Source organism: Myotis daubentonii, chromosome X, assembly GCF_963259705.1.
Source record: "Myotis daubentonii chromosome X, mMyoDau2.1, whole genome shotgun sequence".
NCBI lineage: Eukaryota > Metazoa > Chordata > Mammalia > Chiroptera > Vespertilionidae > Myotis > Myotis daubentonii.
In genome coordinates this window covers 117,102,976-117,116,382 of record NC_081861.1, presented here as the reverse complement: position 1 = coordinate 117,116,382, position 13,407 = coordinate 117,102,976, and the positions used below count along the sequence as shown (strand labels likewise).

General features: G+C 40.4%; 1 protein-coding gene across 5 annotated transcripts in view; it reads right to left on the bottom strand.

Annotated features, from left to right (window-relative positions):
• The window catches only part of DMD (dystrophin), a 2,282,236-nt gene that overhangs the window by 588,384 nt on the left and 1,680,445 nt on the right, over nt 1-13,407 (bottom strand). For all 5 annotated transcript variants that reach the window (XM_059679269.1, XM_059679268.1, XM_059679270.1 and 2 more), the window contains one exon: nt 9,072-9,261. In XM_059679269.1, the coding sequence (XP_059535252.1) occupies nt 9,072-9,261 (190 nt within the window). The remainder of the gene's footprint in view (nt 1-9,071; nt 9,262-13,407) is intronic.

Here is a 13,407-nt window from a genome sequence, read left to right as displayed (position 1 = left end):
CAAGGAAGTAATAATAGCTAGATTACTTAACCTTTCCAATTTCACCCTCCTCAACTGCAAATGAAAATAATCATACCAATACCAGAGGTTTTCAGTGAGAATCAAATTAGAGAATGAAAGTAAAAATGCTTTGTCAATTATAATAAAATAAAAAAATTTAGATATTATCCTCATTTTTTATTTTTTAAACATATTTTTATTGATTTCAGAGAGGAAGGGAGAAGGAGAGATAGAAACATCAAGGACAAGAGAGAATCACTGATCGACTGCCTCCTGCATGCCCAACACTGGGGATTGAGCCAGGAACCCTGGCATGTGCCTTGACTAGGTATTGAACCTTGACCTCCCGGTTCATAGGTCGAAGCTCAAGTACCAAGATATACCAGCTGGGATCATTATTAATTAATGTAACTGATCTATTGATTTTAAAGAGTACAATGTTAGGTTTATATCTTCAGTTTGACTTTTGTCTAATGGAAATTCAGGACATTAATAATATAGATCTTTCATTTGAAGACAGCTTTTCAAAGTGTTTTTAAATTTATCTTTATATATAAACTAGAGGCCCGATGCACAAAAATTTGTGCACTGGCTGGGGGGGGTCCCTCAGCCCGGCCTGTGCCCTCGGGAGATAACAACCTGCTGGCTTAGGCCTGCTCCCGGGTGGCAGAAGGCAGGCCCAATCCCTAGGTGCAGCCCCTGGTCGGGCTCAGAGCAGGGCTGATTGGGGAGTTGGGGCGCCACCCCCAGTCATGCACAGAACAGGGCGGAATGGGAGGTTGTGATGTCAAGCTCAGGGTAGGGCCAATTGGGGGGTTGGGGAACCGCCCCCTGTCACACTCAAGGCAGGGTTGATGGAGAGATTGCGGCGCCACCTCCTGTCACGCACAGAGCAGGGCCCATCAGGGGGTTGGGGCGCTGCCCCCTGTCATGCACAGAGCAGGGCCCATCAGGGGAGTTGGGGCTCCGTACCCTGACATGCACAGAGCAGGGTCGATCAGGGGGTTGGGGAGCTCCCCCCTGTGATGCACAGTGCAGGGCCGATCAGGGGGTTGAGGAGCTCCCCCCTGTCACTCACAGAGTAGGGCCAATAAGGGAGTTGGGGCACCGCCCCCTGTCACACACAGAGCAGGGCGGATCAGGGGGTTGGGGCGCCGCCATCTATCACCCACAGAGCAGGGCTGATCAGGGGGTTGGGGCACCGCCACTGTCACACTCAGGGCAGGACCGATGGGGAGGTTATGGCTCTACCCCGTCACACACAGAGCAGGGCCCGTGGGGGGGGGGAGGGTTGGGGCACCGCACCCTGTCACACACAGAGCAGGGCCCGTGGGGGGGGGGTTTGGGGTGCCGCACCCTGTCACACACAGAGCCGCAGGGGGATTAGGAGGTTGGGGAGCTCCCCCCTATCAGGCACAGAACAGGGCTGATCAGGGGGTTGGGGCGCCTTCCCCTGTCACGAACAGAGCAGGGCAGATACAGAGGTTGTGGCCCCACGCCCTGTCACACACAGAGCCGCAGGGCGATCAGGGGGTTGGGGCACCGCCCGCTGTCACACACAGAGCCGCAGAACGATCAGGGGGTTTGGGTGCTGCCCCCTGTCATGCTGATCCCGGTGCCAGGAGGCCTCACGGCTCCACTGATCCCGGTGCTGGGAGGCATATTACCCTTTTACTATATAGGATAGAGGTCTGGTGCACGGGTGGGGGCCAGCTGGTTTGCCCTGAAGGGTGTCCTGGATCAGGGTGGGGGTCCCCACTGGGGTGCCTGGCCAGCATGGGTGAGGGGATGATGGTTGTTTGCAGCTGGTCACACACCCTTTAGGGTGGCGGTCCCCACTGGGGTGCCTGGCCAGTCTGGGTGAGGGGATGAGGGCTGTTTTCAGGCTGGAGGCTGAGTGAAGCTCCCAACTGCTCCTTTTTTTCTTTTTTTTATTCTGGGCCAGCTCTAGCTCTGGCTCCAGCTCTGAGGCCTCTGCTGCTGAAAGCAGGTATCTGGTTTGTTTGGGTTCTATAATCGAAACACTGTATCAACTCCAGCTCTGAGATCCCGACTGGCTCAAAGCAGGTTTCTGGGGTTTTGTTTAGCTTCTATATTTGTAAGTATGTTTCAAACTGCAAGCTCAGAGGCTGGCAAGGCAGGCGGGGAACCTTGGAGTCCTCCGTCACTGAAGCAAGCTAGCCTCATGTTAGTTTCAAGCTGCCTGGCTGCCGGCCGCCATCTTCGCTGGCAGTTAAGTTGCATATCGCCCTGATTAGCCAATGGGAAGGGTAGCGGAAGTATGGCTAATTACCATGTTTCTCTTTGATTAGATAGGACTAGAGGCCCAGTGCACGAATTTGTGCACCAGTGGGGTCCCTCAGCCTGGACTGCGGAAATTGGGCCAAAACCGGCTCTCCGATATCCCCTGAGGGGTCCTGGATTGCTAGAGGGCACAGGCCAGGCCGAGGGATCCCACTGGTGCATGATTGGGGCTGGGGAGGGACACAGGAGGTTGGTCAGCTGGGGAGGGACAGTGGGAGGGTTTCTGGGTATGTCCAGCCCATCTTGTTCAGTCCCAATTGGCCGGACACCAGCAGCAAGCTAACCTACCAGTGGAGCATCTGCCCCCTGGTGGTCAGTGCATGTCATAGCAACTGGTCAGCCAGTTGACAGTCTTCCCCCTGGTGGTAAGTGCATGTCATAGTGAGCGGTTGAGTGGATTTAGCATATCATTAACATATTATGCTTTGATTGTTTGAATGGATGACCGGACAACTGGACACTTAGCATGTTAGGCTTTTATTATATAGGAGGCCTATGCGACCGTTATGATCAGACGACTGGCCAGTATCTATGACACACACTTACCACCAGGGAGCAGACACTCAATGCAGGAGCTCCCTCCTGGTGGTCAGTGTGCTTCCATAGCCAACCTCCCATGGCTGGCCAATCGCCTGCAGTCCCCACCCCCCCCATGGCAAGCCAGACCCCTTTGGCTCAATCAATCAGGACTGGGTGAGACAACCCCGATTGGCCCCGATTGCCGGCCAGGCAGAGGGACGCCACCTGTACAGAAATTTGTGCACTGGGCCTCATGTTATCATATAAGATTCTCACAAAGCTCTGTAAGGAATACACAATTGTATTAGAGACGATCAAATTGTCTTTTCAGTATGCACAGTGTCTTCTTAACTATGTGTATCTTCTTTTGGTTTGTACTGTATATATAAAGTCATAGGATCCAATAATTGATTACAAAGTTATTCAACTTATTGCTTCCATGTATCATTCCAGATAATAGCTAACTCTAATGGCAATATCCGGAAAGGTAGGTTCTAAAGTTTGTAATACACTCAATTAATATGTTTACATATGAAAGAGATCATGGTAACATGGTTCAGAATGTTATAACTCGTATAATCAAATGACTAAACTCATTGCATTAAATTGAAGTGATTGTTTTCTTGATCATTGGATAAAAATGTATAGAATCTTATGCTCTGTATTTAGGCTTATTTACTACAGGAGATACAGCACCAGAGTTGAATATTTGCCCTCACTGATTCTTTTTTAAACGTTTAATTATTTTCACTATTTCTTTTTTATTCTCTCTGTGATCTACAGGAATTTCAGGGTCTAAATCTGGAACATAATAAAGTACAGAATACAGTAAGATGACAAGCATGTGGTTCTTCAACCTGACTATGATCTGTATAATTCTGTGAATGTGTATGGACTTTTTACAGTAGCTATGTGAGAATAAAAGGGAAAATAGAATTTTCCATGTTTATATAATAGAATAATCTAGCTGTTCTTATCAAAAGTGTTTTTCAAGATCTTGGATACATTACCCAAATACTTTTACTTTTTCCATGGTATGAGTTTGTATTAAAACTTTGCTAATGGTAAAACTTTTTTCCTCACTGACTTTTATTTTCTAAACTTTTAAATGTTTTCACTATTTCTCTTTTTACAATTTTTAAAATTGATTTCAAAGAGGAAGGGAAAGGGAGATAGAAACATTGATGAGAATCATTGATCGGCTGCCTCCTGCACACCCCTACTGGGGATTGAGCCTGCAACATGGGCATGTGCCCTTGACTGTAATCACACCCAGGACCCTTCAATCCACAGGTCAACGCTCTATCCACTGAACCAAACTGGCTAGGGTGCATTCTTCTTTCTTCCCTTAATTTTATTCAGTGGGCCAAGAGTTTTGTAAGAAATACTGAAGAAGCTACTTCCTCAATTTCAAGAATGTATTAGAAATCTAAGATATCTTAATCAATTTGTAATTGTACTCTGATAAACAATTCAAAATTTATCAAACTTGTATCTCTGGATATGCTTTGTTTCCTAGAAGATAATTTTTATAATGACAAAGAGGGTTGGGAGGAGACATGGGTAAAACAAATGAAATCAGAGTGGGGAGTGAGTTGAGAGAGAGGGCCTGAGCCATGAACCAGATCACAGATGAAGGAATCTCAAATACTAATTGCTCCATAGTAGTATCTCTCGTTGAGAAAAAGGTCCTAATTATGACTGTAAAGTATATATTTCAGAGAGGATGGGAGAGGGAGAGAGGGATAGTAACATCACTGCCTCCTGCACACCCCCCACTGGGAAGACTGAGCCTGCAACACGGGCATGTGCCCAGACCGGGAAGCGAATCATGACCTCTTGATTCATATGGATCAACACTCAACCACTAAGCCTAATTATGACATTTTAATGACCATCTCTCCCACCACATACCACAGCCACATACCCTCTTTACAAGCTGGTATTATATTTATCTCTTAGGGGTGCTTAGAGAAATAGTTATGATTGGTGAAACTTGTGAAATATTAGCAAAGATGCAGAGTCTTCTCATTTTCAGTTAGTTACCTATGGTTTTATGTTAGAACTTGGAACCATGACCATCTTTATCATTTCTCTGAGGCCCAAAGCAAGAAATGTTTTAGACACTGGAAGAACCTGATTCAATTATGAATATAGTTCTTCATTTTAAGGATAAATTTTCAATTTAAAAAAAAATCTCAAAATATCACATCTCAGGGCTCTATATGCTTGGTACTCTACAAAAATATATTGGCTTTAAAATTCCAGTTTAAAAATAACAATATACTTGGAAGAAAATTCTCATTATCCAGAAGTACAAGGACAACTATTGTGTCCTTACTTTTAGTAAACAAAGTAAATAACATTTTTCTAATATAAAAAAGAAATTTTAAAGGCTTTCAGAGTGGAATGAATCATGTTAATTCCATTAAGGTCACATATGCTTCATAATACATGTATGCTTATAGAGCCCATGGATTATAATTATTGCTGGGAGGATTAAGTATTCTATGAAGTAGATGACAAACAACAGTGAGAATCAGGTATTCTAGCAAGAGCTGGAGTGTCCATATATAGAACAACTGATGGACAGTATTAGAGAAAAACATATTTTGTGAAGGTTTTCACTCCCCTGTCTCCACTCAGTAGCATTCATATAAAGTAAAAACATCACTGCTTTGGGGTGAACATATATTGGATCCATTGGGAAAGCTGTTGCTCTGGCTAGGCATTTGGAAATTTCTTTTTTAATATGTAAGAACTACTTTTGCTATATAGTAGTACCCTGTTATCCATGAGGATATGTTCCAAGGCCGCAGTAGATGCCTGAAACTGTGGATATACCAAACTCTATATACACCACGTTTTTTCCTATACACATAGGATAAAATTTAATTTATGAATTAGGCACAGTAAGAGATTAATAACAATAACTAATAATAAAATAGAACAATTTACATAATACACTCTAATGAAAGTATGTTAATGTAGTCTCAAAATATCTTATCATACAGTACTCATCTTTTCACTCAAAGGAAGCACTTTATGGCTTCTCTTTTGCATATCAGAATTGCCAGCATCACCACTCTTGCGCTTTGAAGCCATTACAGTGGGGCCTTGACTTACGAGTTTAATTTGTTCTGTGACGGAGCTCGTAACTCAAATTACTCGTATGTCAAATCATAAAGTGAACAAGTGAGACACGTGATGCTGGGCTGATGTTGTGGCATTCACTGTGACGTTCACTGCATCAACTAGTGGCGGGGTATCTGAAGCTGGCTCATAACCAGAATTTTAGCTCACAACTCAAAGCAAAAAATCGGCCGAGAGACGGCTCGTATCTCGAAAAACTCGTTAGTCGGGACACTCGTAAGTCAAGACCCCACTGTATTAAATAAAAAAGGGTAACTTGAACACAAGCACTGTGATACTGTGACAGTCTATCTGACACCTAGATGGCTACTAAGTGACTAATGCATGGGGAGCATCTACAGCATGGAGATGCTGGACAAAGGAATGATTCATAATCTTGGGGTCTTGGCGGGGGAGTGGGGTTGGAGTGAGATTTCATCATGCTTCTCAGAATGGCATACAATTTAAAAATTATGATTTATTTATTTCTGAAAATTTACATTCACTATTTTTGGACCATGGCTGACCACAGGTAACTGAAACTGGATAAAGGGGGACTACTGTACAGCAGGAACCAAACAATGAATATAATAATACTACCAGCTTCTTTTTTTAAAACTGGTTTCAGAAAGGAAGGGAGAGGAAGAGAGAGATAGAAACATCAATGATGAGAGAGAATCATCGATCGGCTGCCTCCTGAAATGTCCCACACTGGGGATTGAGCCCACAACCTGGGCACGTGCCCTGACTGGGAATCGAACTGTGACCTCCTGGTTCATAGGTCGACACTCAACCACTGAGCAACACTGGCTAGGCGCTACCAGCTTCTTGAAATGAAGTGAAAAGGCAAATGGTTGCACATTTTTATTTCCAGATATTATATAAAATGTCTTTTGTTCAAGATTTAAAAAGTCGTCTTCAGAGGGAAAAAGCAAATACTTGCAAATACTTCCATTTAGCTGAAATACTGAAATTGCTTGTAATCTCCTATGATATGTGGCTTTACTTACTTTCACAATTGGCACTTCCATTTGTTGCTTGTAAACTCTAGTATCTTGATTCATTTCTCTCAGTTGACATGTACCATTAACAATAATCAAGAGTTTCAGTACTTTAGAGTTTTTACCATGATACCTCTAAATATTTCATCAAAAGACCATTATTGAGCCATCTAAGTGACATCAGAGCTGGCTATAAAAGTCTTTCCTATTCATAAAATGTAGTTTTAACCTCAGGCAACTGGAATTAATAGAAAACACAATATTAACTAAGAGGGAATGAGAAAATTTTCTGTTTTAAAATAATGTTGAAATCTTAGGCCTACTATATAGTAAGGGGAAACAGTATGTTTAAAATTTTCAGGGACTCTGAGGTAGTTTTATATGGCTTTTAAGAATAAATACATTTTTATGAGTAATATAGCATAAGCAAAGAAAGCTTCCTCAGCTTAATTTCCAACTCTAAACTCAAAATGTACTTTATTCTCCACTCTTCCAATATAGGTAGGAAACATGGCAAACTTTTTTCTTTAATGATACAGAATCTTACAGTTCCTCAAGATTAGGAGTTATAAATGAACTTTCATTGTATAGTACTTCAGATATAAATATAAAATGTATAGGCAATAGATGGATGTATCTTTGCCATCAATCAGACTTAATCTCTAATTTAAGGGCCATTTTATTAAATTCCTGTTATAAAATTATTTTGAGCTACCAGAATATTTTTATTTTTAAAGTAATCTGCTAAAAATCCCACTTAAAGTTTTACATTTAATTATAGCTAATGAAAATATGTAAATCTGTATAGTATTTATTAAAATTCTAGGGTGGCTTTATGGGCATTTACAAGGAGAAATTTTTATTTATGAAATGCCATAAGTCAAATAAGTTACAGCATCACATTTTCTAACCATTTATTAAGAGTGACCAAAAAAAGTCTAACTTTGCATTGCTTTTACTTTCTCACGTCATGGGAGATATCCGCAAAGATAAAGTTAGGTATTGTTCTAAACAAACTGCCTCCAAATGATCAAACTGACTCAGCACACACTGTGGAGGTGCAAGCAGGGTCTGAGAAGAATGATAAAGTAAGAATGAAGACTTCAAGAAGTGATAAATTGCCACTGCCATCCACTCTATGCACCAGAGCAGCAAAGTAGATCAAATATCAACTCAAAACAGAAAAAAGGAACAACCAAAAGGGGAAGGAGAAAAGCGTTTGCTTATTATGATTTGATTTTGAAATTATTTTTCAACCTAGGGTACATGATCTCTTTTTTCATGATTGAAAAATATGAAACAAAGAAGCAAATGAAGTTAGTCCAAAAAATTGATCATATTATTCTAACACTCCAAATTGCATTTGCGATAATAGTAAAGTTTGTACGTCAAGCCAGAAAACTCAACTATACATAACAAAACTCCATCATAGTTCAGGAAAATCACATCAGGTACTGCGAATAAACTTGAGCTGCAAAATATGATTCTCACCAAGACATCATTAAACACAACTACCCTCTGCTTCTGCTTTCACAGTTTATGATATGTAATTTTGTGGCAATTTTTTTTGTTTCTAGGAAAAACAATTGTCTGAAAATTGTATTATCATTAACTATGACAAATTTAGCCATCTCATTTTTTATTTTCACAGATCATGTTAGGAAGAAAGCTACAAAATGCCAGATTAGCATTTCAAAATGTATTTGAAAGTAATGAAGGGAAACTGATTAAGTTAGCAATGCTAAATAAAAGAGACAATTCATACATAAGCTTTCCCTGTAAAATATTAAATAAACACTCAAAGTGGCAACTTTTTCAATTTAATAAACCAACCCCTAATATCTTTCTCTGAGGAAAGTTTCTCCCTGACCAAAGCTCTGGTTTTATGTGCAAGTTTTTTCTGGTTGAAAACATGTACTATTTTGAAGATCAGGTTGTTAAATGAAATAGTAAATGACTCTTCCTTCTCCCTCTGCCTCTCTCCTTCTTGCCCAGATGCTTAAATATATCAGGCCATGTAAATATTTTGTCGCCTGCATATCAATTACAAGGACAAATGCTAAGAATGGTTTGATTGTATTCACAAGAGTGCTAACGTAGAAATGCTTGACTTACTTGCCATTGTTTCATCAGCTCTCTTACTCCCTTGGAATCTTCTAGGAGCTTTTCTTTATGGGTGGCATCCTGTAGGACGTTGGCAGTGGTTTCAGCTTCTGTAAGCCAGGCAAGAAACTTCTCCAGGTCCAGGGGGAACTGTTGCAGTAATCTATAAGTTTCTTCCAAAGCAGCCTCTCGCTCATTCACTCTACAAAGGAACAAATATTCAGATGCAATTCTCAAATATCTGAATGGTGCACCCAGAGAACCCCATAAAAAGAGCAAGGCAAAAGGGACTAAACTGTATATATTAACTGGGTGAGTTGTTGCTAAAGCTCCTCTTAAAAGCAACAACAACTAGAACAGTGTCTATATACACACACATTTGTATATACACACATATATACATATATGTATATACATATATGTGTGTATATATATACTAGGGGCCCAGTGCATGGAATTTGTGCACTAAGGAGTGTGGGAGGAGTCCCTCAGCCTAGCCTGCACCCTCTCACAGCCTGGGAGCCCTTGGGGGATGTCCAACTGATGGCTAAGCCATCAGTTGGATATCCTTAGCGTTGCCACCGAGGCGGGAGAGGCTCTCGCCACTGCTGCAGCACTTTCCAGTTGTGAGCCCAGCTTCTGGCTGAGCAACACTCTCCCTGTGGGAGTGCACTGACCACCAGGGGGCAGCTCCTGCATTGAACATTTGCCCCCTGGTGGTCAGTGCGTGTCACAGCGACCAGTTCTGCCGTTCAATTTGCATATTAGCCTTTTTTTATATAGGATATTTGGATTTTGAAAGTTCATATATGAACTCTCAAAAATGTTCTTTAACTTTCTAGATTTTACTAATCAATTTTGAGAGTTTACTTTTTTTGAAAGTTTATGTTAATATGCTATAAAAGTTTAAGCTAATCTTTATATGTGGAACCCTAAAATCCCTATACCATGCTTATCTTTGATGTCACCTGAGGCAGAAATAAAGATTGGATAGGACAGGAGAAAAGTCAAGATTTTGTAAAACTAGAATAGAAAGTTGAATGCTGAATTAAAAAAGAGAAGGGGATTGGAGGAAAAAAGAACAAAAGACTAACAAGTAGAAAAATAACTTCTTTCATAGAAAGCTTTGTGCAGAATATTATTTTATGTAACACTATGGTGTTCTAATACTTTTAACTATTGTGTTGGCTTTATATTTCATTACCTGCCTGTCATATAACTAAGAATATTTTCCAAAAGAAAAAAAATATGTGTAATGGAAAAGTTAGAGCTGAAAAACAGACAGATCTGAGTTTAAATCCCAATATCCCCTGCCAACTGTGTGATAGGAAAGGTTACTTAACCTCTCTGATTTCTTAGTTTCTCATCTACAGTACATATGGCTGTGATGAGAATGGAAATACAATGTCTGTAAAGCCTCACGAGTTATCTAGTTACACATTACAGTTATTCAAAAATGTTAGTTTCCTCTGCCTATATCCCATTGTCTCACTTCCTCTAGTCTTTTAGAGGGAATAAACCAAATTCCCTGACCAAAAATAAAAAATCTAAAAAAAATATTCACCTTTCTTGAAAATATATATAATGCAAAAGTATTGTTTGCGCGCACACACACACACACACACACACATACCCTCAGCAAACATCTACATAATAATAGCTTGGGAGGGAAAATTGCCCAATGTGGTAACAGTCCCAACAAAAAATATTCAGGTAAATTTTGTCTGCAATGAGGGAATTAGTATTCTATTTCAATGCTGTATTTGCCTTCGATTACTACACAAACACTTTCTGGGATTAAACATACACTGAAAATGGATTTTAAAAAAATCCATTTTAAAACACTTGACTATGATACACACTGCTTGTTAAGATGTGATTGTCAATAATTATGCAAAATTGCAATTTATTTCAGCAACAACTTTATCATGGGATGTGCAAACCAGGCAATAAACAACTCCTGCCGAGCCAGCGGCAGCAAAGCCCCTGGAAGAGCTGTTTATTCATCATGGGTGAAGTTTTTGCTGAGCATACAGTCTTCTACAGTGTCATTTCGGTGCTCACACTGGAGAAAAATCTTCTGTCTGCATTAACTGGTGGAGGGTAGAATAGGTTTATGGGGATGTAGCTATTGGAAAAAAGGCAGCATTGCACTAAGCTATTTATCAGCTCCTAAATAAACCTGAATACTGCACAGCTGAAAGGTAGCTTAGTGTGCTGGTTAGGGAAATCAGTTAAACCTCGTGTACTTCCAGGGCTTCCCTGGGCTGCTGGCCCTTGCTTCTCCAGTTTTCGGGCGCACTCTCAATGTAGGGAGAAAGATGCAAACTGTTTTTTATTTATCTTTTAATTTGGTATGATTCAAAAATTCAGAACCATTGCTACAGCAACGAGAATCTTCATGTTACAATTGTACAGGTTGCAGCACGTGTAACTGCTGATGTGGGAGTGTTTCTGGCTACAAAAGCAGTAATTTCATCCAGGTCAAGCTAATATTTCTAGGTTGGCTTATGCATTAGAAATCCCTAAGACTTACTCCATATCTAGCCCCACATTTGGGATAGAAATAAGTTGTCACATTCCAGAAGACAAATACAGGGTTACATATTGACATATTTTCAAACATACTTCAATTTCACACAAAATAAAAAAGACAGTATGAAAGTCTCGTGGCAGAGGGAAGCTTAGAGAATTAGACACCGTGCATTTTTTATCAGCTTCATCTTCATGATGAGCTGCACTCGATACATCATACCTCTTCTGTCCTTAAACTTGAAACAGCACTTACCCTCTGCTTCCAGACAAAGTAACCAGTAGATAACTTTGAGTTCTTTGTGAAACGCAATGCACATAAATCAGATGAAAGGGTTCTACTGAGACAATGAGATTTCCAGCCAAATCCTACCAGTGAGTTTGCTGCTTTGTAAATTAGGCCTTTAGGGAAGACAGTAACTCTTTCAGGACAGTAAGGCATCATTTTCCTAAACAATACCCTTACAGTCCAAAATACTGACAACATCAGGCTGAATATTTTCCAATTTGGAAAATATGTTTAAAAATTCAGTGGCAGCAACAGCAGAAAATTTCTTCAAATGAGCCCCTTTACAGGCCTCTTCGATCAGAGGCGAGATGTTGTTTCCTGCTTGTGTGGGAATTTTAAGGCTCCATCCTTTTTCCAGAGGTCAGTCCGTTTACACTGAATTCCTAAATTTTCATTGTGCCAAGTCTAGACTAGAAACGAGTCAAGGGTACATGTATGCTATATTTGTGCATTTAATAGCTCTGAATGTAGCTTGTAATTTCTAATTTTCTATAACCATGTGGCTTGAAATGGCTTCTATGATAAAAATGTAAAAATTATGAGAATCATAAAGAAATTTTAAAAATGCCTTAGAACAAAACTAAAGGTCTTAAACATGAATTATTTTATAAATTCCTGTCTAGGTTATCAAATTATAGACCCTGAAGAAAATTTGGCTGAATGTTAAAAGTAACAATGACTAGATATCAGAAATAGTAATGATGCTTTATAAATATAATCTATTATATTGGTTAAGTACCATTTATATAACAAATTTTAATTCTCAGCTATTTCAGCTTTATAATGTGTGAAAATAGCTAAGAATTTGATGGAGTATGGAATGGTATGGTGCCTTCAAAATGTTTTTCTATCCCTTCATAAAGGCATCATATACCATCCTCAGTATGTGAACATGGGCAGTATGGTACAGTGGTTCCCCATGTGTGGCCCACAGACCAGCAGCATGACCATCATCTGAGAACTTATTAGAAATGTAAATTCTCAAGCTCTACCCTACACCTACTAAATCAGAAACTCTGGGTGTGGCATCCAGCAAACTGTGCTTCAACAAGCCTTCCAGGTAATTCTGATATAGTCTATAGCCGGAGAATCACTGCCACTGCAGACCAAACTTGAACTACTGGTGCAGTGGGCACTGTGCTGAGCTGTCAGCCCCTTTTTCTGGGAAAGTTGCTGGAGGTAGCTTGTATCCAATGATTGGTTAATGTGTGGGCTATAAAAACCTGGCCTCCTTGTTCCAACTCAGGACAATTCTGTAGGGGAGAGCAGACCACAGGAGGGGAGAATGGATGTTGTAGTTATAGCTTCATTGAGCCCAGCTTCTCCTTCTGCCCTATTCTGCTTCCTTTTCCTTCTTCCCCTTCACAAGTGTGAATTCTAGGAGCACTTTCCAATGAAATTCCTGCATATTAATCACTTTATAAGACTCTACCTTCTCAAGAACCTGAATTGTAACACTGTTAAGGCTTTTGAAAATACACTTGCCTAAGATATGTATGTGGATAAATATACAACCACTTGCACAGA